The 25552-nt window shown below is 42.9% G+C and overlaps 1 protein-coding gene and 1 long non-coding RNA gene across 5 annotated transcripts in view; one reads left to right on the plus strand and one right to left on the minus strand.

The window, feature by feature from the left end:
* The first annotated feature begins 235 nt into the window (after positions 1-235).
* Positions 236-22473, plus strand: LOC135420888 (uncharacterized). The gene is made up of 4 exons (XR_010433765.1): positions 236-3325; positions 4632-4713; positions 16498-16608; positions 22256-22473. It is a non-coding gene; the product is annotated as an uncharacterized LOC135420888 (long non-coding RNA).
* The window catches only part of FBN1 (fibrillin 1), a 144259-nt gene continuing 141096 nt past the window's right edge, over positions 22390-25552 (minus strand). For all 4 annotated transcript variants that reach the window (XR_010433763.1, XR_010433762.1, XM_064668806.1 and 1 more), the window contains 2 exons: positions 25134-25308; positions 22390-23669 (listed from right to left, as the gene is read on the minus strand). Coding sequence is in view for 2 of the 4 variants with exons in the window: in XM_064668806.1 (XP_064524876.1) it covers positions 23280-23669; positions 25134-25308 (565 nt within the window). In the remaining 2 variants the exon portion in view is untranslated. The remainder of the gene's footprint in view (positions 23670-25133; positions 25309-25552) is intronic.

A 25552-nucleotide genomic window follows, 5' to 3' on the forward strand; every position in this document is an offset into this window, starting at 1 on the left:
TGCAGGGCCCCCAGTAGGACCTTGGAAAGTGTCTCTCAAATAAGAAATGTTTTCAAGCTCACCTCTATACTGACTCCTCCCTGTGCACCAAACCATTGCACCGGGGTAACAAATCTGATAATTCCTGTTTGAGTGTTGGGGGTTTTGTGTTCTATAGAACACAAATCTCATCAGGCAACAGGAGTTACCAATGCAGTAAAAGTTCTTAAGTTGCTACTGCTACTGCAGACCAAGAGAAATTACTTAAAGCTTGGGGAATGATCTTGTGGGACATCTGCTGTGTAAATGAAACATGGAGATTTTGTAAATGAAAAGTAATTTGTAGGGAATTCTTGTGTGCAGCAGAAAATGGCATTCTCCTGCAGGGAAAGGAAAAGGACATTACTAACTAACAGTCTGCTTCCTTTCTTTTAGAAACGTAACAATGACTTGTTGCACAGGTAGAGAAAAATCTGGCCTCCCACCCAGGTGCATTTGGAGGAAAGTTCTGATGCTTGGCCCCAGATTCACTCCATGGTTTGGGTTCTATTTTGGGATCTGAAAGGGGTTCTATTTTTTGATTTGGACTGAGATACTTATGGTAATCTCTATGTCCTTAGAAAGGCAGAAGCTCATAAGGTGATGAGAGTTTTGAAGGAACATGTGATCCCTATACAATTCCCACTGCTTGAACTCTCCACTTGTGGACAACAATCTTAAAAGAAAAATTATGGCAATGATACTGCTGATCTTTAGTCCCTTTCTTTCCCCCAGAGTATTAACCTGGTCTTTAGTGGCATTTAAGCACTGCTTCTTCAGTTCAGCAACAGTTCTATTACCCTGTGGCATGTTAGGAATTTTTTTTGATCTGTTTCATGTTTTTTAGATCAGCCACTAGATGGCACTTAAAGTTTGCTTTCTTTTCCACTTTTTTTCTAGAGGTATTTTTCAAAGATCTGTTCATCTGTAATTAAGAGTTGATGACTCCCATTGGGACTGTGTTGGCGGAAAGCAAGATGCAGCAATATTTGAGTGAAAGCAGGCAAAAGTATAACCATTAAAGCGGGAACAATGACTATAATTTAAATAAGATTTGGGTGGTTGCAGTGTTTGCATAATCCCTCCTGGCATGCAAGAGCAGTAGAGAAGCCTGTGGCTTTGCTCTCCTGCTGCGTTTCAACAAAAATGGAAAATTGTAATGAACAGCAACATTTTTCCTATCTTTCATACTCACTCTCTTCTTACTCTTTCTTCCTCCATTCCTTTAAGTGGATTGCAATCTACTTAAGGATTGCATTGTAATGAAATTAATGTATAGCTTGGTAAACTCTGCACTGGATTTTCCAAATCAGATGCCTCTGACTGCAAGTTCAGAATATAAATTCAAACTTACTTAGTATGTGTTAACCCAGTAAGGGCAGGTGACACATAGTATCCTGAATTATGTAAATTTTTACTAAGGTTACCTAGTTCTGTATTGGTTGCTACTCCTGTAATAACATAGTCTGGAGCTCTTGTATTTGTCTTCCCCCTCTTCTATTTTTTTTTTTTTAATAACTAACATTGTATTTTGGCTTAAAGATGGTTAAATAAGTTTTGGTAAGTAAACTTCTATGACCCTGCCTATTTCCTGTCCTGTCAAACCTTTCCTTGTAAGAATAACAGTGTCCTTTTATTTGGTGGAGTGTAGCATGATGTTTTTGGCAGGCTCAACATTTTTGACTTGCATAAATTTGTGACCTCAAGTGCAAGAAAAGTGAATGCTTGCTTCAGTGCCTCATGGTTTCTGCCTAAAAAGAAAAGTGTCCACATCGCTAACCATTACAATTTCTGAAGGAAAATTATCAGCACACTTATTCCACCTGATTGCACATGACTGCACTTCCAAAGAAAAGAACCAGAAATAAAAATAAGTATTTTGCACCTAGTTATGTAAGGTACCAAAAAGCCTGAAAATATAGGGCAGAGTGTACTGCCTTCCTGGTTTCTAGAATTGGCACACGTGGCGCTTCCCTCACTAGCAGCTATTTGGCAATCTCTGCCTCAGTAAGGATGTGATTCTGAAAAGTGTAAATTTGGGGCTGCTGCTGGGCAGAGAATGTCACTGCATGGTTAAAGGTTGCAGGATCAGGTCTGAAGTGAATTTACGTAATTATTTTCCTACACTTTCCCTCCATTAACTGTGGTTATTTAGCTCTTTACCACCAAAGTGATGCTTTTCCCCTACTCAGAACACAGCAAGAAAGCCTTTTACCCTGCCAAGTCTGCAAAACTGACAGATTAATTTTATATTGAGAGCCGTCATCCAGAAAGTAACTACTGTATTTGAATATGTAAAGTATGTTTAAGCAAACATATGTGAGCTGTATATGCCTACTTACTTGTTTCCCCTTAGATTTGGATGGGTTTTTTCATTATGTCACAAAAATTTTATAGTAACATTTGGCTTTGTAGAGAACATTTGTATGGTAAATTTTGGAACAAATACGAGGTTTGTATCAATTAATATTTCTTGTAGTCTTGAGCTGAAAAAAGTTATCTTTTATCTACTATTGTTTATAGCAAAGGAATTAGTTTGCTTTCATTTTGTAGGAGGAAAAAGAAAAAACAAACAGTCATGAATGTAGCATCTTTGGCCAGATTCTTTTAACATGAGTCTTTTGTGGTTTATGGATTCCTAGTCTGAAAGGTTGTCTCCAAGTGTCCAAGACAAAATAACTGTGTGTCCTAGTTGGAAGGAAATGTCTTTCCTTTGCAGCTAAACTAACTGTGCCATGTCTAGGAAGCATGGCAGAGTATAGTATCCAATGCTGCCTTGCTAACACACCTCAGTCCTGACTACAACCTCCCTGCCTGCCCAGCTTACACTCTGGTCACTGCCAGATTCCAGGGACCCTTCCGTAGGGTGCAGGACAGATCAAGGAATCCCCACTTGTCAGGTTTTCACAGCAGCAAACACAAAACACCAGTCTTGCTTTCCTAGGCTTCCATGTCACAGCTGTTGCTGGCAGGGAGCCAAGCTGTCAGCATTACAGGTAATTCAGGCCATTCAAATTCTGCAGGAATTTATTGTTCATCCTATCTATGGCTGTATCTTAGCAACATATGCAGGCTGGAGCAGTCAAAGAGAAGGAGGTGGTGTTTTGTTAGGGGATAAAGTAGGATATTTCAATCCTGTTCTTACCTTTCTTCTCAACTTGCATTAAGGCCTCAGTAATGTGAGAAAATTGAAAAAGGAGCTGTGACAATGACAGGAAATCATGCATCCAGCAACATTGCCCTTCCCAGATGTGAAGAGGAGGTGGCTGAATAAGAACAGACTCAGCACTCCCACTTCATTATTTTGGTGAGGGTTTTTTTGATTGGTTGGTTGAGTTTTAATATTAATCATATCAATTAAGCTACTAAAAGTTTTCCAGGAAAAACTGGATAAACCTCACTGCCTGGAAGACTGCTACCAAATGAAAAGCCAAACTGCTGCTCCGGGGAGGCAGCACAGTACTGGTATTTTTGTCAGAAAATCATTCCTCACTGTACATCTTGTTATCAGTTTCTAGCCAAAAAAGGCTTTAAGAGTGGCTTTAAAGAGGGCCTCATATTTCTGGAAGCATGACAGATGTTGTGTCCCACCCCAGGTCACCTGCAAAGAGCCTCCAGACTGCTGTTCATAGCTTTCCCAAATGCCAGTTAAGTCTGACTAATAGTCAAAACAGGCAAGCTTTCACCATTGTATCTTGAGCAGGCTGGAGATCTGTGTGGGAGAAAGTAGCCTCTGTTTGCATTTTCTTTTTATTTAGATGACCTTTGAGATGCTTAGCATTTATGGGACAGCCTGGACTGAGCAGAAAAGCATAGCTCAGGCACTTCCAGGTAGTTTGGTTCCTACAACAGGATTTTTGATTTTTCAGTTTTCAGTTCTGTCTACTGGCCACCTACTTGCCAACAGAACCCGCCTATTTATTTTTACATCATTTTCTGCTAACAAAGTTGATTTTAAAACCATGAGAACTACATTAGTAACAATAACAACAAATTGGACTCCACCTCTGTCCCCCTACTCCTGAAGTTTGTTATTCAGATGTACATAACATATGTCCAAGGCATGGCTATGTGTATATTACAGCATGCAAATGATCACTGATGCCAGGGCTGCATACAAGCTAAATGAAAAATTATTACTCATTTGCAATTATTCCAAGACATTTTGAGTAGCTGCCAAAATAACAGAACAGCTGGATGAGGAGAGGGATAGGATCTGTTTAAGCTGGCACCCAGGCTACAGAAACTCATGCAAAGTCACAGCCATGGTTGTCTGGAAGACTTAACTTTATCCCACTGTTGAGCTGGTGCACAACAACACGTGTTGTTGCGTGCTAACAACATCTGCCCAGAAAATGGGTCACTCTTCCAGTCTCCAGTATATTTGAGCTGCTGGAGAACACTGAGTTCCTCTAGAGCCACAGATCAACAAAAACAATGTCACATCAAAATCAGGACTGTCTGCCTGTGGCAGGTTTGTTCATCATGATACTACATTGTGGATACTAACCCACATTAGAAATTATATGGGAGTTTATTACAAATACTGTGACTGTGTGAATAGAGTAGATGTGGAGAAAACTAAGGCTTACCTTGTATCTTTATCCCCTTAGGATCTCCCTGGATAGAACCTTTCCTCCTTGTGCCTTTGCTCATTGATCTCTACCTTCTGGATCGCCAAACTTTCATCTCCAGGTGTGCCATCAGCTAGCAGGAAATGGGTAGGGTGATTAAATAGGAGCTTGAAAAATTCATGTGAAATTTGCTCACTTCTAGTGAACAGTAGAGAAATAATTTAAGCTATATTTAACTGGTGCAAAAGAAAAGTGCTTACAAGTTAGGCATTAGAATCAAAATAACATTAACAGCAAAACTCCTGGCTTAGCATTATAAAGCGTATGCCAATAGTCCAGGGAAAACCTTTTTGGTGCAACTCCATCACAGGTCTATTAAGTTGCCTCTTCTACTGATAAAAGTATTTTACATGGTCTCACTGGTCTGTGCATGTTCCCAAAGTCTGGTGGTGTTGCTGGCAAAGCTTTATCATATTCCTGCATTACATAGGGAACTGTGCAAGTGCTAAACAAAAGAGAATGACATCCAACTGCTAACAAAGACATGTTGGGTATTCAGATTTCCCCCCTCCTCCCATAGCCAAAGTGGCAGTCAGACAAAGGCTTCTTCTGAATCCTTGCTCATTGTGTGAAGTACAACTCAAACAATCACCAAATGGTATTAATCATGGCCTTGCATAGCTCTATAACTAATATTTTTAAAGTTATCCTGCATGCTAAATATAATTTTCAGCAGCTGAAAACTGTGAAACTGATACAGCCCTCATCAGAATACTGAGGGTACTGGCATTGCTTAAAAACCATCTCCATACTCAACTTGAACAGTTCCTATGCACAAAGATCTTCAAGAAAAGTCAGAGGACTGCATATTTTAATAGCTATGGAAGTATTTCATTGGATTCATGTTTGTTAATGCCCAATACTCAAGGTCAAAAATAACATTTATATATTTGGCTAGAAGCATTGCCTTGCAAGAGATCAAGATGCCAGAAAGTTATGCTTGATCAACAGTAGATGCCCAAGAGATTTAAATGAAAACATTTGGAAGAATTAAACCAAGGGCTGTCAAGAGTCCTCTATCTATAAATGCAGTTGTTTTTAGTAAACATCTGTTGAGTGTTTTTAATTCACCTAAGGAAAATATGTTGGAATTATGGGTTTTTTATGTGTTCCTGGGATACGAGATCAAAAATTGCCAAAGAACTTTGGCACAATTAAAAGGAGGGAGAGTCAGACAGAACACTTCAAACACTAGTCAGGGCAAATTCTGACTGTTTGCCAAGTGAAATGCAATTGATCAGGGTTTGTTCACTGCTTACTACTGAGAGATGACAAAATCTGAATAAGGAGTAATTACTGGAAGAGACAGCTGTGGGGTGGGGCACAACATTGGCCTCATATGATCTGTATACAAGAAGTCATTAATATAGAATTACATCTGAGATACAGTATAGCCATAAGACTGAGGGACCTTCTCACAGAGTCCCTTTTGTCCATCAAAATGAAGCATAGAATGCTTCTGATATTTCACAGGCTCAAAGTTATTCCTAAGGGCAAGAACTAGTCAGCTATGTCATAGTCTCCCCAGGGAAGCTGTAGAAACCCTTCTGGCTTGATGCAGACAAAGAAAGGAAAAAGCACCCCACAGAGAACAGCCCTGCATTGGCTGGTGGGTTGAGTAGATGACCTGATGGGTCTTTTCCATCTATAATTTTATTCTGCGGCTTTGATACTGAAGCCCTGTGGACATCCACAGTGCTCTTGCTTTCCTGGAAGCTTTAATAAAGATCTGGTTTGGAACTCGGAATAACTAATACCACTGAGCAAATGACTCTAGTATGGGGTGAGAGGAAACAAGAATGCCAGTGGGAACATGCCCTGTCACGCTAGTTAGGTTTATTCTGGCCATGAACACCAGGATTCCCTGCAACACTTGCATCAATATACGGTAACTGCAATGGATGTCAGCATGCTGCTTACTTCAATGCAGAAAAAAAACAGTGCATAACCACTAATTGAACTGTTTGCCCAAGATATTGTTTGGATTTATAAACTCCCATGTCTGGCCTGGTCCAAAGTTCATTAGGAGATGCAGAAATCAATCTAGAAATCCTCACTCAGCAACAAACATGTCAGTATTTCTCTACTCTTTACCTAGTGTGTGGCTACCACAAGCCTACTTCCTCTTCACTGTAGCACATCCTCTTGTTAAAGTTGTTACAAGATCACAAAAGCCACTTTGTCACATTTATTTGTCAGTCCAAAGACTGTACTTTCTACTTCACTCTGTTGCCACTGGAGTTACTTCAGGGGCAAACACAATTCCAGTTCTACCTCAGAGAACAGTAGGAAGATTCACAATCTCTCTTGTCACCCAACACTTGGTTCTCTGTGTGAGATACACCAGAAGCCCCTAGGACAGAACCAGTTTTGAGCAGCTTCTGTTGGTCCATAGAGCAGAGCTCCTCAGCTTACAGTCAGGTTTCCAACAGTTTGCAAAATCTAAAGATATTTTGCCAATACATTAACTAAATGAAATATGGTAGAATGTAGCCTACAGCAACACAGATCTGAATCTAGAAATCTAATCTGTGGAGGAATAGTGGTACCAGAGGAATATTCTGACTCAGCTGGAGCAACTTCTCAGATCTGAAGGAAACTTTGCCCACTGGGAACTCACAGCAGGTCACAGCCCTGTTTCTCATGAGATTGGCCACATCTGTTCCCTTTTATGCAAGAGAAACACTTCATTAGGGCCCTATGTAACCTTCTGTTGGGCAATACTGGGCACTCCTGGTTTCATGAAATGGTGAATCAGTGGGTTCCATTATTGCTTCATACCTCATACAGTAAAGTTTTGGGTGGGTTCTTGGACAAGAATCCTGGCTCTGAAAGGCATGTTTGATATGGTAGCCTTGGACACAGCCATATAATAATTGAAGCACTTTTTATGAAGTGCATGTGTTTACTTACATCAATAAGCATAAAATGAAAGTCATCACTTTTGCTATTGTGTAAAATAAAAACACGTCAACACTATTATATCTCCTGGAATTCAGAGGGACCTACACAGACAAAGGACTCTGCTATGTGGCTTAGGAAAGTATCTTAAATTCCAGACCTTTCCATCTGCTGCACAATGGCCCTGTGGAAAAACCTCCTCCAGAATTGAAAGCTGACTGTAAAGGTCCTCACAGGCTGGTATCCCTGAAATTCAGTGAATCAAACTGCACAGATATGCAAGGCAGAACAGAATCTGACACTTAGTAACATATAAGTTGCTCTTTTGAAAATTTTTGAATGTTTCTTATGACTTCAGCAGTTTATTACTTGGCTCTATCACAATCCAGTTTACTCTCTAATTTCCAGAGTAAAGTTGAAGTCTGGATGCATTAGAAAGCTTGAAGAAGCACTAAGCTGTTACATAAGTACTGAAGGTAGCTGCAATTTTAAAAAAATACAGTAGGAGTCTGACTGCTGAAATCAGTGGCATTCATACTGGGCTTTAACAAAAAACTACTTTTACAGTGAATGAGTAGAGAGGTCCTGGGCCCTCAGATGTCATGTCTTTCCTTCCTTCGGTCTGGACTGATATGGGGATGGTGGGTGAAGACTGTGGTAGTTACCCTTAGTCCAGCAGTAGACTAAATCCAGCACAAGTGTAAGTGGACACCAGGACTGACTTGCCTCTGCCACAGGTCAGGATTTAGCTTCTTTCGGTCATTATCCCATAAGAATGCAATAATCTTTTTTAGTGGCCTATACCTCTTCCTGTAAAACCCTTAAGTATGGGATTGAAGGTACAGACATGGCATTTGGTCAGCACAAATCCACTCTCAGACTTACCATGTCTAAACTTAAAACAGTCGTTAGTATAACAGGTAGTTGAACATAGTGTCACTTGAAAGCCTGGTTAACTAATCAGTTCCTCACTACAGAGAAAAATTCTTGGTGGGGAAGTAGTTCTGTTTGTTCCCATTCTTACCTTAATGTAATATTGCTGCTATATTTTGTCCTCCAGAAAGCACTGGGGACGGTGGCTTTGCAGCTCCCTCTTTCCGCTAAATGCCTCACACAGATGACACACCCTTAGCAGTGCTGGGCCTGAGCTTGGGAACATCAGTGTGTTCCAAAAACCAGAGTTCCCACATTGCTCCATAATTCGCTGCTATCGGGTTGCTGGGCCAGCCACAAATTGACTAATGTAATAGTCATCAAGGATCAGGAGGTTTTAGGGCGAGTGCTTAATTTACAGGGGAGGGTGATTTGTCCTTTAGGTTCACAAACACTTTATCAACACACAAACAAGCAAGAAATCCCCGTCTGCCAGCCGTGCACAACACAAAACTAAAAGGGAATCTACAACCTTAACATGCAGTGATAGATCTTAGACAGGGCCCTCTGAATTCTGTCAGTGCTGTTTGTACCGCGGGTGCTTCCCCAGCTGCAGAAGAACAGGCCAAGGACATGAGAGCCACTGGGACTCAGCACTGCAGAGCATTGCTTGCCTTACTGTGATGGAGGAATATCATTCTTAATTGGATATCATTCCCTCTCCCTTGCTGTTTTCAGTCCACAAAACAGACAGCAACGGCAATCAAGAGCAATTCCTTTCCCCCCATGTGCTTCACCTACAAAATCATTTCAATCTTAGAAAATCAGATTAGGCTTTTCCTAAGCTAGAAGGGTCTTTTGAGGTGCTCTTTGAACTTCAGCTTTGCATGACTCATTGCTTACTTCTCATAGTCTTTTAGCAACCAAACTGGTTCATAACCTGCAAAGAGGGACTTTGCTCCAGCTATAACAACAGGTTAGATTAGAAGAAAACAGGACTTACATCTTCAGTAGCTCAAAATCCTGAACACACTGATGTTTTCTTCACTGGACCAGCTCAGCAATGCTGCAAACACTCAGAAAGTGGTGAAATGAGCACTGGCTGTAATTATTGGCTGCAGCTGTTTACACCAGCCAGTCTCCTGCTAATTACCTTTAATTGCCAGTGTCATAGAATCAGAGAATGGTTTGGATTAGAAAGAACCTTAAAGATTATCAAATTCAAACCCCCTGCCATAGGCAGGGACAACTTCCATTAGACTAGGTTGCTCAGGGCTCTATCCACAGCTCCTCTGGGCAATGGTGTATTCACCAGGATGAATATCTGGTGGTGACCTGCAAATGATCACCAAATAAAAGTCAGTCTGAATTCACTGATTGGAAACTAGCAGGGAGAGTTCATTGAAAATCTGCCTACATTCTCCCAGAGCTGCCCATCCTCCCTGTAGTAATCTGCTGTCTGAAAGAGTCTTCTAAATGTTAAACTGCAAGATCTAAGCTAGACAGTTATTTTACGGTAGATCATCCTTCTCTGGATATTGCAACGCCAGCAATCTTTCTTAGTATTTCATTTGCTTAGTAATCAGTGAAGAATGTAGTCCTAGCAGTGTTTTTTCTCCAGCTGTTGTATTCACTACATTATTTTATCATATGAAAACCCGTATATTTCCACCTAGAATGACTTTATTCAGTCTGCAACTGAAACTCAGTGGCATCTGTAAAAAATATAAATTAATTTTGGAAGAGGTAATTGCTGAACACTACTGGACTGCCACTCTCTGGGACAGAGCGATTTTTGTTGCTTGAGGTGAGCAAATAAACATATTAAGCTTTCCAAATCAGGCAGACAATAGGACCATGAGGGTTGCATGGACTTACTATAGACTTCATAGAATATGTTTCTTTTTATTTAACCCTTCACTGTCTCATACTTTGCAAGTATCTCTAGACTTCTGAGCTACTATCAAAATATATTTCATACGGTTGCTCAAAATAAACCACTTCATTATTTGAGCTCCTCAAGCTCCCAGTGCCATAAGCACGGCTCACCTTTTCTCACCCATGTGTATCCTTGGATACGTGTCCTGTGTCTTAATACCTTGAAGATTAGGTGAGACTAAAAAGTTAAATCAGGTCCCAGTGCAGACTGTAGACTCAGGGTATCTTCCTGCCAGCTCTGTAAAAGAGAAAAAGCAAATGCTGTTTGTTTGGTGCTTATACTAGAACATGCAGTACAGAAAGCTGATAGATCAGTTTATGTTTCCATCCTTCCTGAAAAGAAACTTGGCTTTATGCCATCTGCTTCTTCTGACCTGAAGGGACCTGGTGCTGTGGAAAGTGTGGAGTTCACCTGCTAGGCTATGTGGCATACTTTTGGGCCCCATTTCATTCCCCAGAGCAGCTATTCTGATGCCTGTAGCATCAGCAATCTCTGAAATAACTGTAAAAAACAGAAAGAAAGTCTGTTCATTCCAAGGAGCAAAACGGGAAATAAAAGTAATGGATTGATTTTCAGAGTCTGACCTGATATGTATTTGGCTCTAAGTAAAAACCTCTGGGTATCACATCACCAGGTGGTTGAAAGACTCTTTTTTTTTCTTTTTAAAGAAGCATTTACAGACCTTCAGGAAAAAAAGAAAGTAAGAAACAATTTCTTAATTAGCTTCTATCAGGAAAGGGAGGAGTGGACAGGAGCCCCTCGTACTGCATTGATTGAAATTGTGTCATGTGCTGTTCAGTGGAACTTTGTTCCCCAGTGACTGTAAGCCATGAGCTAACTTTAATACTCACTGTTGCTTTCTCTGTGTATGTACTTAAATGTCTTCTAGTAAAAGTGCAAAGCCCAAAGCCACTGGTCAGCATCAGCCAAACTAAAGCACGAGCTAAATGTCTAACAGCTGCTGAGCTCGTATGTGCCTTTCAGGAGAGGCTGGATTAGCTGCCACCCAAATAAAAGCAAGCAGCGTGAGCTTCACCTGTACTGGTCTGCAGCAAAGGGTGTGGGAGCTGCTACCAATGGTCTGTCCTTCTGGGGACTAGACCTGACTGACCCTTGGCTCTGCCTAGACATACAAGCCTTGCCTTTAGGGTGCCAGACTGCTCTTATTTCAGATTTGAACTCCCACCCCAGTATCAGTGTTGAAAGAGCTCTATATATCAGAAATCCCACAGCACAGTTTAGAGATGGGCTCACCTGTGATCAGTGGGAGGGCAACTCTAAAGTAGCTGTTAAAGAAAAAAATGTTGCTTGAATCCAAAAATGGAGAAAACCTTTCAGTCAGCTTAATGAATAGTAAGGTATGGGAGAGTTTGCAAAATAAGAAGAAACCAGTGAAATAGCTGTTATGTAACGGCAATTAACTTCCTTAGCTTATCTTCTTAATTTACTCAGGTAGGTGGCAAAATATTGTCACTAGAAGTCATATATCCTGGGGTGATGGGAAAACATATGAGCAGGAGGCAATTAAATGGTTGTAAAAAGGTTGGACAGAATATGACATGGTGCCAGCTTCACCTAATGAACCTGCCCAAATTTATAGCTGGATAAAACATGTTTATTTATGAGTCATTTGAGTTCTCAAGTGACAGGTCAGATCTGTGGAGTGGCAAGTATAGCATCATTATTGAAATAATCATTGGCAAGCATTGTGAGATGCCCTTATGTTAATAACATTTAATTTTATAAGCAGTTCTGGATGATAACAAGTGACTGTTCAGTCAATTGAATGAACACAGAGGAGTGACTGGAGGCTGGGTTACTGGCACAGGGTCAAGGCACTCCTGGGCGGGTGGGACATCTCTCCATCCATAAAAATTTTTGTTTGTTACTTATGCTCTGGCCCTCTGAGAGCTCAGAGCAAAACTCCACTGACCGATGAAGTTCCGCTTCTGCGCCAAAGTATCTCCATCAGCCACTTCAGCTGCACAGCACCTATCCCACACCCAGGCCTGTCCATATTGCCAAAGTCATCTTCACAGCACATCTGTCTGAGCAGGACACAGGCTCAGCTGAGGGAGCACCAGGGCCCTTCTCTGCTCTTTGTTTTCCTTTCCTGTGCTGGAGCTGTGGATGGCTGTGCTGAGCACGGGAGAGATCCCAGGGGCACTTTAAGGATTCAGGGTAAAATCTTGTTCCAGTGAAATCAATGGAGTTCTGCCATTGACTTTGGTGGGGCCAGACTTCATTCATAAAGTGTTGACTGTTATAATAGATTTACCAGCCCTGCAGGCAGCCCATGCAGCAGCGTAATAGATCTGGCACTCTTGCTTCTAGAAATGAATCCCCTGGCTCAGGCCAAGGTCTGCAGAGAGCAACTTCCCTGCGCCAAGCCCTTCATCTGGGAAACCTCCCACCTGATACTCCACTGTGAGCCTGGGTGCGAGTGGGGCTGACCTGTGCCTCAGAAGGATAACCATTCATGCCACCCAGCTCTGGAAAAAGCCAGAAGTCCCGTGCAGGTGCAGCCCAGGTGGTTCTGCATTGCAGTGGGCTGGTCCCTCGAGCAATAGCAGCAAGGGTGGACTTTTCTGGCTTGAGCCGTGGCCAAGCTGCCCCTCAGCAGCCTCAGCACAAAGATGGCTCAAGCCATCATCTGAGCCAGCATCTGCACAGGCAAAGGGCAGAAGTCTGCCTTGTTACAGGGCCAGGACACTGCTGTAGCAGCCAGCACTGAACCTGTGCTACAGCTGCAGAGAGAGCTGTGGTCTCAGTGCTGCCTGCCATGTGTACTGCCCCGGCAGGATGGTCACTTTATTTAAAAAGAAAAAAGAGGAGAGGGAATCCTGCTCCATTGTCCTACTGCAAGTGGAAAAGGGCTGAACTAATTCAAACCAAACTCAGAACAGAAACTCCTCCCAGGCGGAGGCATTTTTCTGTCAAGTTTCAGCCCTGGGAGAATTTTTACAGCTGAGCAATAAACTCTAGAAACAGAGGTTAAGGGCCTCACCAGCTCCAGGCTCCTAATACAGGGAGCAGCACAGAGCAATGGGCACTCTTTAATCTGTAGGAATGTGTCAGGCTGATGGGAAGCTGGACTTACTAGGGAAAGAAGGGGGTTAATTACCATAATTGCCCAACAAACATTTCCTAATATTGTCACTTTTTACCCACAAGTTACAATTTCTGTTACTATAGAGGCAAGATGTTGATACTGGATTCATTTTCTGGGTTTTATTCCTTTTTGTCATTTTTCCCATGAACTAATAAGCCACAGTGGATTTGAAAGTATGAGCAAATGTGAACACTATACAAAGCACTTTTATGTTCTATTGACATTTTCTTCCCACCCTAATAATTTAGAGCTGTTAACATAAAAAAAAAATAAGATGATCATACTTCCCATCACTTTCATTTCCCAAGTTTATGAAGGAAGAATTGTGAGTAATTTCCCATAGTTATTGTTTGCAGCACAACACATGGTCTCAATTACTGGGATAAGAAACATAGAGAGAGTATTGGTGAGGATAAATGATTTATCTGTGCATTTCATTCAAAATTCATTTTCCATGCCATAGTTTATATTACTCTGATCAACCATCATCTTTTTTATTTGACTTTATAAACATAATCCAACTATTCTGAGCAGGACCCTGGGTCACAAGAGATCAGTTTGCTGACATATTTTTAGAGCAGTGAAACATCTGCAGAGTGACCCTCCACCAGATAAATCTACCTTCTGCTAAAGGTATCTGCCCAGCAAGGGCAGATCTAGACTACTAGGACACAAAAATAACTCTTAGATTTGACTTTTGTTCTCATTTTCAAGAAAAGGAAAAGGTACAACAGCTAGTATCAGGATCCATTCTCACACAGGACATAATTCCATGCATTTTCTTTCTGGCACTTGGAGGTACTTCACTTGCCTTTGCTCCACTGCTGCCTTGAAGATGCCATTTCTGCATTAAGGACCTGCCTGGCTGCAGGCCCGTGGCTGATCCCTCTGCATGGGAGCTGTCTCTGGAGCAGCTGTACAACAACCTCCTGGTGCTTTGCTCCCGCTGCTCAAGTAGCAGAGAGGTACCATGGACATGTGACTGTGCTGAACCAGCCTGTGCTGTAAAAAGGCAACCCCAGCACAGGTCACAGCAGCTCAGATGTGGCACAGGAACCAGATTTATTGCTTCAGGACTTGATTGTTGTGGTAGATTTGAAGAGTGTGCTACTGCCTGGCTGGGACAAGCTGGTGGCACTGCTGAGACTGGCAGCAAATGAAGTTTGGTTACTTGCAGGTTTTGCAGGGATAGGGGTTCAGCTGACAACAAAAACAGCATTTCTTTCACTTTTTTGCTGGTGCTCAAAGACAAAGCTGCTTCTCTTGAAGGATTGCTCCTGGTTAGAGATCATGCAGGACGAGACATTTAATGCTTAGGGGGCTGGTGGGAAGGTCCCCCTGCATAAATCCTTTACCAATACTCTGTTTTTTAAATAAATTCCAGGCTGGGCTGTGGGGAACCCAAGACTTTGCTATTTGTTAGCACAAATGAGCCCAACACAATTAGTTGGTCTTTTTCACCAGAGGGTTGTGCAACTCCTGCCAGACTTGGCCTTCAACCTGGGCCTGGTGGTCACATTGGGACCCACAATTTCCTCCCATGATTTTTTCTGTGCTGCAGAAAACACTTTTGTTCCCAGCATATTTTGGGATATAGGAGTGCATAGCCTGTGTATGGGCAACAACATGATCTTTAATAAACTCTGTCTCCTAAATGACATAATCATATTACAGGGCAAGTACATAATGGGCAGATTCACACAGAGATGGCTTCATTGAAGAGTGAACTTTTGAAAGTTCTGCTTCCTGGTTCCTTAGCTTTGCTCTGAACACATGTGTAGTGGATTTTTTCAGCCTTTTTTTTTCTTCCTTTCATTGCTGGGTGCTGCTTTTGGTCTTAATCCATGAAACGCAGACATGATACATGATTTAAAAATAAAGACCAGGTCTCCTCAGGACCTCGCCCCATCCCTCACCAAAATGATTCCACACCACACAGCAGCTCTCATGGCCCGAGATTCACCTTAGGATTCTCCAGATCTGGCCTCGTGCTGTATCACACCACAGTTGTACTCACCAAACTGATGCTGGTCTAACCTAACACAGCATCTCACCTCTGTGGTGCTGTGAACTAAGAGCTCTACTAACAGACGAGGGTTCTCTGAACTTTACATTCTTTTTTGTGGCTTCTCCCCAGTCCTGTGAGGACTCTGAGATCTTGAAAAAGTACTGCGACAGAGCAGATTTGAAAATTGGAAGCAAAAAAATGATAGCAAAAAGCTTTTAGTGAAGGGGATTTATGCCTTTGGCAAGTACAATTTAAACATGTGGAACAGGAAATCTGTTGAATTCTGTCTTGATCACTTACCTTTTATTTTTAATTCAGTAAATGAGGAATTGTCTTTAAGGCCTTATTAATCTACCTGCAATACTTGCTGAAGTCTTATAATGATCTGGACCTAATGGGCCTTGGATTTTTTTCTCTTTGGTTCATTTGGTAACCTCTTACCACCCAAAGCCTTGTGTACTGTTTTACAGTCCTTCCCAAAGTGCTGGTTGGCTCAGGAGTGTCAGCCCAGGGGGCAGGCTGTGCATTATTGCTGGCAGCCTTGTGCAGTGGCTACCACAAAGGCTGTTGCTTCACACCAAAAATCTTCTCTCTTCCAGTTCCCTGTTGTTTCGGCTTTGCAGTGATGTGGATACAGACTGACAGTGCAGTTCCCTTCATATTCCTTGTCTGCTCTGCGCTGGCACTTTCCTCCTCCTTCCTGCCCATCCCTCCTATCACGTTCCTCAAAGCAACAGCAAGTTGTGCTATCACCTTCTTCTCTGGACCCAGCACTTACATTCCCAGCTCAGCTGTTCATATTTTTCCTGTTACTTGAATCCAGCTCCTGTTCAAGCATATTCCATCTACAGTTTATGTTTGATGCAAAAAGAATCAGGTGATAAAGGGTTCTAATGACGATATATATTTTTTTATTTAAAAAGACTTTATATCTGGAGATCTCTTTAAAGTGCCTAAATGAATCTAAAGAAATCTGCATGAGAAGTGTTTTCAGCTCTTTTCCATCCTTAAGGTATCTGTGCTATGGCAGAGCTGGCAGCACTGAAAACAGACCTGTAATCCTCTTGGGCACCTCTAGACTGGGAGAACTGGCACCACATCGCTCTGAATCTCAGCAATTCAGGTAGGAAATCCATTTCTCTACTGTGTGCTTGGATGTGAGCCATTTTTAAATGCAATGTGGGCATGAGGACCATTAGTCCTGTTCCCTGAATTTACTCATTAATTCCCTTCTTAGCTGAATTTACTCCTCAAACCGCAAACACACAGTATGGGCTGGATCTTTGTTGCATAAGCCAAACCTAAAGTCAGTGCACTCCAGGCATGGAAATTGCACATGCAACTTCAAATGAAGAGTCTGGGGAAGGTTTAATTATTTGGAGGATTTAGTGGAGCAGCACAAACCATGTCAGATGCTGGCTGGCCATGCATGGCGTCAACTGCAGTGGGGGGAACAGATCTCAGTGCTGATGCAGCAAAACAGGCATGTGCTCAGTGTGGTGCAGGGCTTTGAACTCCCACACTGGGAACCAGTTTCTGCACAGTTTATCTTGGGAACTCACCTCTTTGTTCTGATTGTTTTAGTTTTATGGTCAAAATGCAAAATCAAAATGAAACTCAGCCAAAGTGCCAAGATTTCCTGGTTACAGGTTAAAATGAAGCAGAGAGTCCATGGTTTGTATGGTTTCAACCTAAAATCATAAATCATCTGTTATTCACCTAAAATTTGTTCCAAATTTACTCAAAAGTTGGCCTCAATTTGCCTGAAACTTGGCCCATGATTGCTTGAAACTGAGCCCAGCTTCAGAGAGAGGTTCATGAACCTCCACAAACCTGGCCTGAATCTTGAGTTTGTAATGAAACCCAAAACCAGGGGAGTTTCACCTGGTTTGGTTTTGGTTATAGACATTTCTCACGGCTCTAGTATTTATTATGATTACAATAACAACACATTTATACAGAGCTGCAAGCACACACACAACTCTGCAAAGTGAAAAAGTCCAGACAGTTTTCCTACCTGTCCGAGCTCACGGGCTCCATCATGTACTGCACTGCAGCTACAGTCACACACAGGCCCAGATGGGCTGCTCCTAAGTTGTCACAGACCAAAAAAAAACAAGAATCACTCTGAAGCACCTCACACAGGAATGACAGGGATAAAGAATCAACCTCCAAAGAAAACTAAGTGGTAGCCCTGTTTTCTGGGCAGGTTCATCCAGCAGTCTGAGATATGAGCCAGGCAAGCTGGCAGAGCCCAGGTCCTGCTCACCAGCAGTGTCACTTTTGATTATCTCCATGCAGCCTGCTGACCTGGATACTTACCCAAAATCTTTCTTTTCTAGTACAAAACTATCAGGCACCAACACTCTATTTTATTTTTTTTAAACTGGTGCTGCTGCATCTGCAGTGGCAGTGTCCTGGGCGGGGGTACCTGTGGGGAGAGCCACTCCAGGGGCTGTGTGCTGGGGCACAGGGACATGCTCCTGACTTTCTGAGGAGCGTGGGGAGCTGCCAGGGCTCCAACAGGCTCCATCTGGGACACATTTTGGTGCACAGAGGCTGTTCCCATGGCTTTTTGCCTGCTGAGGCTGTCATGGCTGATGAGCCCCTGTGGCTCCTTGTCCTCCTCTCCAGGGACACCTCAGTACTTTAGGATTGCTCCTGGCAGAACGGCCATTGCCTGTGGGCTCTCCCAACCCAAAACATCTGGTTCTCAGTTTCTGTCCTGTAAAACAAGGATGACAAACTCATCCCGACCTCACAAGGGTGTAGCGAAGCACTCACATCCTGCAGCCCTGGGAGTCATAGAGAAGCTCATAAACAAACAAACCTGCAGATGTGAGAGCCAAGCCAGGGAAAGGGCTGGGCCTGCACTGCCACCACGTGCAAGGGAAGGGCCCAGCCCAAGAGAGGGGAAAAAGCTCTTCCTGGGTACTTAAAGGTTTATCACAGTGTGAGTTTAGCCTGGAAGTACTGAGATATAGTTATCTGTCTAGACTCTTCAGAAAGAACACATACATTTCTCTGGGTGTGTGTCTAAGCAGGTTGAGGACTCAGTGCACACTCACGAGCAGCAATAACACGTTGGACTGGCCGGCTGTGCCCACATGCTCCCGCTGGTCCTGCAGCCCAGGCCTCCATGGCTGCTTCCTGCCATTGCTGTGCTTCACAGTTAGAAACAGAAAGGAGAGCCTGAAATACAAAAACAAACACTTTGGTGACCTCTTGGCCTCAAGGTTCCTCCCCTGAACTCAATGGGAAGCTCATAACAGAGAAGTTGGCTTGGGTGTGATGTTCCTCAAAAGCATTTGTTATGAGGGTGTGAAATATTTGGCAAGTTTTAAGGACAGCAGAAGCAGATTGTTGGAATTTGTCAGAGCTGAAGTCATCAACATCTTCAAAGCTTTTGCTGCACAGAAAGAGGGTCTCATCTTCAGGCAAACCAAAGTGCAAAGCCCACTCCAGAGGGAGTGGGCGTGGCCCTCAGAGTCTCTCCGGGAGCACCAGTGGCCTTGGTGAAGCATAACACTGAGTGGGGCCACACCACAGAACCCTATTGCCGACCACCTGCACTTGCCTGGCACCAGCAACACCTCCTGTCCCTCTGCAGGGATGGCTGCTGGGCGCTGCAGTACCCGCGTGGAGATCTGTAAATGACAACTCAGGAGAAGCACAAGGCACCAGGGCTGGGGCAGGACCAGTGCATGTGACCGAAGCAGAAGCCACATGCATTGGGGTGTTTTGGGCCATTGAATGACTGCAGCATTCTGCCTCCTCCCCATTTCTTTCCCTCTTGCTACTACTGCAACCTCTGCAGTGATTTAGGTTTTCATTAGTGTAAATGATGGTGTATTTTGCCCCAAATTACAGCTTTCTTCCTGCCCTAAGTTTCCACAGCATCCAGAACCAGCATGATCCTGCAGGCTAATGTAACACCCTGGACCTGTGACACCCATGCACAGTTTGCACACAGAGCCCCTCCACGCAGCCGTGTAACCGCAGGAGCTCGCACAGGGGCTGCACGGGTCTCTGCAGGCATCCAACACTCAGGCCACAGGCAACAACTAGGAGCTCTGGGATTTTCTGAACACAAGAGTTTTAGCCAAGTGTTATTCTGCCAAGACTGTGATAACGTGAGGGCTTACTCTGGGCAAATACTCTGGTAGGACATTGCCAACCCAGATTTACTGGATTAATCAGGTGTACATCACATCTTGGCCTTAGCTTCTGGCTGCTCCTGCACACAGAAAAGCTAAAAGACTTGCTCTGGGGAGAGGGTGAAGTAGACAGGATCCTGGGTCCAGACATCCCAGCTTTTTGAAGCTGGTGTTTCCTGTTAGCTCCTGTCCTACCTGGCAGCACAGGGCAGCTGGGAGGCCCTGAGGGGTGTACACAGCTCCTGCAGCTCTGGCCTCATCCACTGCTGAACTCTGGCTTCCCTTCTAGAACTGAAAAGACAAGATTTTCTCATCACAGCAGTGAAGTAAGAAAAGCTGTCTCCTCCCTGACTGGTGCCTACTCAGAAAGTAGCAGCACAACATAAGCTGTTAACCTTGCTAATTTTGGCAGAAACCATCGGACCTACAAGAGTACTCTGAGGCTTTAATGGTTCAAGTACAGCATCAGTTTAAAGGGAGAATCCTAAAAATTCCTTCACAGCCAATGTCAATTTTTAAAAGCAGTGAGAAGGCTTTTGCAGTGCCAGTACCACCACCTCCACCTCGGTCTAGAGCAGTGGGTTTTAGTGTCTTGTGCACTTACCTGTTGTGGTGCTGCTGGCAGAGACTGGCAGTGCCCAAAATTGGGCCCAGGAAGGTATAGGCAACTGCTGGACAAGAGCCAGGGCATCTTGCTCTCCAAACAGCTCAGGCCTGTCTGTGCTAAGAAGTCTTGACCTGATTAGCTCTTCCAAAGCACAAAGCTGAACTTGAATCACAGCATAAAATATTTATCTTACAGAAAACCTGAGTATGACCCTTCAGGACCTGCCATAAGAAAGCAAACACTTGGGGTCCTTTGAAAGTCAGCTTAAAAGGGAGACTGTGGAAACAGTCCTGTTCTGCCAAAATACACCTCGCTGTCAAATTTACAAGATACTGTTACAACACACAACAAGAGAATGACTGGGTTTGTACAGTAACAAGCCATCTCTGTTAACCAAAAATTACATTTATTATCCATGCATGCATCTATGCAGAGTCACATGAACAACTGCAGTGGAGGGAAGCCAGTTATTTCAAATAATTAAACATTTTGCTATTTCCTTGAATTTGAAACATATCCTATAATTGCAAATGGATGCATATTCACAAACACCTCTACTTCTGTCTGTCTAGTGCTTAGTCATTCTGGTATCCCACTATCAAATGAAATACAGATTATTTCAAAATCACACTGTAAGTTACAAACCACTTTTTAATTGCAGGTCTCACGCAATGTTAGGCAACCTTTGTGCTTCACTGAGCCTCTAAGGAAGCTGCAGAAATTCAAACTAATGCAAATAATCATATACATACAGCAACTAAACTGATAGGCAAAACCAACATACCAGTTAAATGGCACTGCTGCAAAGAGACAGGTGAATAATTGCACAAGAAAATGGATTTTTACATGCTGATTGGTACAGCAAGACTGGGTTTTCCATTTTCACATCACTAAAAGAGCTGCTGTCAAGATTTCTTGTTTCTACAACGTAACAAAGGCAATTTGCAGAACTGTGCAGGCAATGCTGGGGCTGCTGTAACACAATCAAAGAACCTTTGGCATCATACAGTGTTATACAGAGCTTAAAAGTAAACCAACTCTACTGGACAGAGTCCTGACAGGTGTTTCTGAAATCATTCTTCACAGTTCCTCTCAGTGTTTAAGGGCTGAGAGAAAATACTTAAATTGTACACTTAACTATAAACCACACCATTGTGCACACTGGCACTGAAAATCACTCCCAACCTGCTGAAATAAGAGTGCCATTTACAACTGTAAAGTTCTGATTATATGTCTCCATAGTTACGGAACATGTGGAAAAAATACACTGTCCAACATTTTGGCACACTAATAAATAAAATCCAGACACAGTCTATTAGAAGTATCAAAGTAACCCTGTGCACAAGCTCCTTTTTTATATAGTTATATTTGTTATGCAGAAGAAATCACAGAGAACTGAAATCTAATTACAGAAAATAATACAATTTGTGGTGAATTATTACAATACATTTCCCTTCCAAAGCTATTATAGCTCAATATATGTTCCCTCTATCAAATACAGTGCTGTCCCATCAGCAGTTTCAGTGACATGGCTTGCTGCATTTTTTCTTCCAGATTTTATAGCATCAAAACTCAGCACAATGTTCTGCTGCTGCTAAAAGATACGCCATAGCATTTGCAGACACAAGAACACCCACATCAGCAAATAATTTGATATTAAAATCCTGCTACAACTTGTAATGGCTCTTGGTATTGGATTATCCCTTTGTTATCAGTCCCAGTTATTTCACAGTAGCTGTTGAAATGGGGATAAAAGAAATTAATATCTTAAGGCAATTTTAGCAAACAAGATTTTACACACTTTACTGTGTTTTCTGTATAGTGATTTAACATCCACTTCTCCATATTTTGGCTATCGAAGTTACTTATTGACAGGATTATTCAGGTCACATCATTGAAAATGTTCTAACTTGCTTTTTGGAGCCACACAGTAACTTGACAGAGGTTCACTGCTGTTTAGATTTGTGAAGGTTTCTGTATCTCTTCTGTTCTTCGTTTGCATGAAGAATGAACAGCAGCAGCACCTTCAAGGAGAAATCACCTGGACACATGGACAGATACACAGCCAACCCTACCAGCAACACCAGAAGCATAAGAATGCAGCTTATCACACTTTTAGCAAGAACACAAGGCCACAGAATAAACTAAAAAAAAAAACTGTTTTATTGTGACATTTATGACATTGAACCCTTGTTGATATGAATGACTATGGGTACTCTTGACACGTTACAATATGTCATGGTGTACGATGGCACTGATTGTCATCTGACTTTTGAGAATGTTTAATGGTCCCTACTGACCTCAGTGCATTTTGGCAAGTCACAGAAACTTTATCATCAGGTTTGTGTATACAGTTAACAAGTAGTTGGTCTTATAAGCACCATTACAAACCCTCACATTAAGGGTATTATTAATCTAGTTTACAAATGCTTCATTGATAAAAATAGCATGATTACAGTATACACACACTTAATTTACATGTAATGTATTATAGGCATAACTGAGATAAACTACTGAGCTAACTTTGGTTGATTGAAGTATTTAGACTGAATAATGGCAATTTTGGCTTCTAAGTTGTGTAAATATTACAGTGCATTTATAAATCTAGGTTGAAAATTTACTAGCACCAAATGGATATCATAAATGGCTGACCTAGTAAGTTGTAGTTGGAGAAGCGAAGTTTAAGAATTACAAAAATAGAGCTGTCCATCAGTTGAAAGCACATTCTTGTACCTCTGCTGAAATGATGACGTGTCTTCAGCATCAGTGGCCAACTTCCAATGATAAAAGTCCCAGTTTTCAAGATTCAACATATCAAGGTAGCTCAGCTACACGTAAAAGCCTGAGAAAGTGGTAGTGTTGAGCTAGGGTATTCATCCTGTACCTTGTTTATGTAAAAATATAATAGTGCTCCTTCATACAAATGTACTCATGTAAGATTGTACCTATGATATGGAGAATCTGATTGGGAGAAATATTCAGTCCTACCTATCTATCTTTGGTTTAATTATTTGGTCTTTGGTGGATGAATTAATGAAGCAATATCTGAATTTTCATTTTCAGGTTATCTCCCAGCTCACCACTGAGGTAGTCTTTGTCATGTTTCGCTTCAAGCTGGTTAAGTTCCTTCTTTTTATAGAGTGGAATACTACTGATTTGTAATGAATAGTTTCCAGGCACTGGCTTCTTCTTTGTGAAATGAAGGTAACTTATCCCGTCCTTCTTATTGATTCTAAAGAAACCATCTTCATTTCCGGAGTCAATTAAATATCGGTTATGGTTTGTCAGTGTTGTGAGGGCAGGAAGCAGTTCCAGGATGCGATCTTTGTTACTGAGATCCGAGATGTTGATGGAGAAGACTGCTGCTTTTTCAATATCCCAGCTGGCGAGACTGATTGGCGGCTGCAGCTCCTGCTGATCCTGCACAAGAACAAAGGACGTTAGTTGGCTTTGTCAGAGAGCGTTTCACATGTGCCTCTGTGTGTGTATTTCTTGCCCAGCTCTTTCACTATTAATTAAATGATCTTAAAAGAGAGGTTCTGTTACATCATCTGTCAAATCCACTGTTGTGGGCTCAGGACTCCTCAGGATGAAGTGGAGTGTTTGCACCCTGTGTGGGTAATGGGAGCCTGGGACATGCCCTGGAAGCTTCTGCGCGTGGGTCCTGCTGCCTGACAAACAAAGCCTGTCTGTGCTTGGAGCCCGTGACCGACCTCCTACAAAGAGAGCAGCCAAGGCACACTCCTCCCCTCTGCCAGGGCAGCCACAGGCTGACCAGAACAACAACGTGTAAAGGACAGCAGGATCTGTGAGGGAGGCATGGCATTTAGGAGAGGGTTTTATGCTTTTCAAGATTCTCTTGGTTTAGGTGTGGAGCCAGGGCAGCCTGCAGGTGCACTAGAGCGCTGGAAAAGCAGCCTCACCCTTCACCTCCGACTGGGTGGTAACATTTCAGACAGCACATCAGCTGTAATGTTTTCATTTGGAAAGCAAGGGAGGCTCTACATCACCCTTGAGACAAATCCAGCACTAATCACAGAGAGTAGTAAAACACACCGAAGAAATACAGTTTATGATCCCACTCTGCCCAAAATCTAATGTTCACACTTTTTAGGCAAAACCAGTCTCCTGCCTTCCTGCATTAGCAGAGCACCACGCACTGAGCATGGAATGGAAACAGCGAACAGGCTCCCGAATTCCCTGCATTTGTACATGGAAAAGCAAGTTCTTTGGCACCTATACATGAGCAGAGAGTCCAGGTGGTACTTACCTCAGAGTAGTGATAGTGTGACAACATTTTACCAGAGTGTTCAGTGTCTCTTGGTTATATTTTAGGCTGGTAGCCTTGGCCCCGGGATGGCCACCTGGGTGACTGAGAGCAAGGGTCTGGACAAGACCCAGGAAGGGTTGCAGCCCTGGACTCCCTCCAGGTGAGTGTGTGTGTCCAGAGCTCTGTGTTTGCTTTGGAGAGGGCTCCAGCCCCAGACACACAAGACAGCACTGCTTGGCAGGGTCCACATCCACCCTGACCAGCATGTCCTGCCTTTCTGGCCACAAGGTCACACAATGGTTTTACACACCCGCTGCCCCTGACCCCAGAGCCTGCCCTTGCTGGTGAGTGGACTGCTCTCTACACAGCTGGGTGGGCACCTATTCCAGTCTGTGATGTGACATAGATGTTGGGTACAGGGCCTTGCCTAAGGACAGTGAAAAGCTCCAGAAAGCCCACACACAGACTACCTGACATGCCAAACCAGCTTTGGTCTGTTTTCTTTGGGGTGTAGATTTTTCCCAAGGTATTGTCTCTTGGCACACCTCCTTCTGAGTCCAGCCTTCACAAGACAACCACAAACCCTTTCCCCCCTCCAAAAAAGGGCCAGTTACCTCTGCTTCACTTGCAGTTTCATTTGTGCTTCTGCGCTTCCTTCCTCTCTTGGGATAGCCGTTGATTTTACATTCATAACAAGCTTCTGGAGAGAGGGAGTTGTCGTCTACTTCTCCACTGAGTGAAAGTTCTTGTCCTTGACCTCTGCCTAGCCCCACTCCGGAAACACAGTGTCTGAGGACGGAAGAAATTCAAAATTAATTCCAGCAAGACATAGATCTTATCAAGAGCTGAATTTGGGGGACTGTGAGTACAAATAATAAAGCAATTATGTTGCATTTATTTCCTAGGAAAAACTTCTGCTGAAATCAACAGACAAAATTGTCACTGAAACACAACACAGCCACCTCTGATTTCAAGAATCTGGCTCCACGAGGCTTTGCCCAAGAGAGACCTGCCAATATTTAACGGTTTTAAA

This window comes from Pseudopipra pipra, chromosome 12, assembly GCF_036250125.1.
Source record: "Pseudopipra pipra isolate bDixPip1 chromosome 12, bDixPip1.hap1, whole genome shotgun sequence".
Classification (NCBI taxonomy): Eukaryota; Metazoa; Chordata; class Aves; order Passeriformes; family Pipridae; genus Pseudopipra; species Pseudopipra pipra.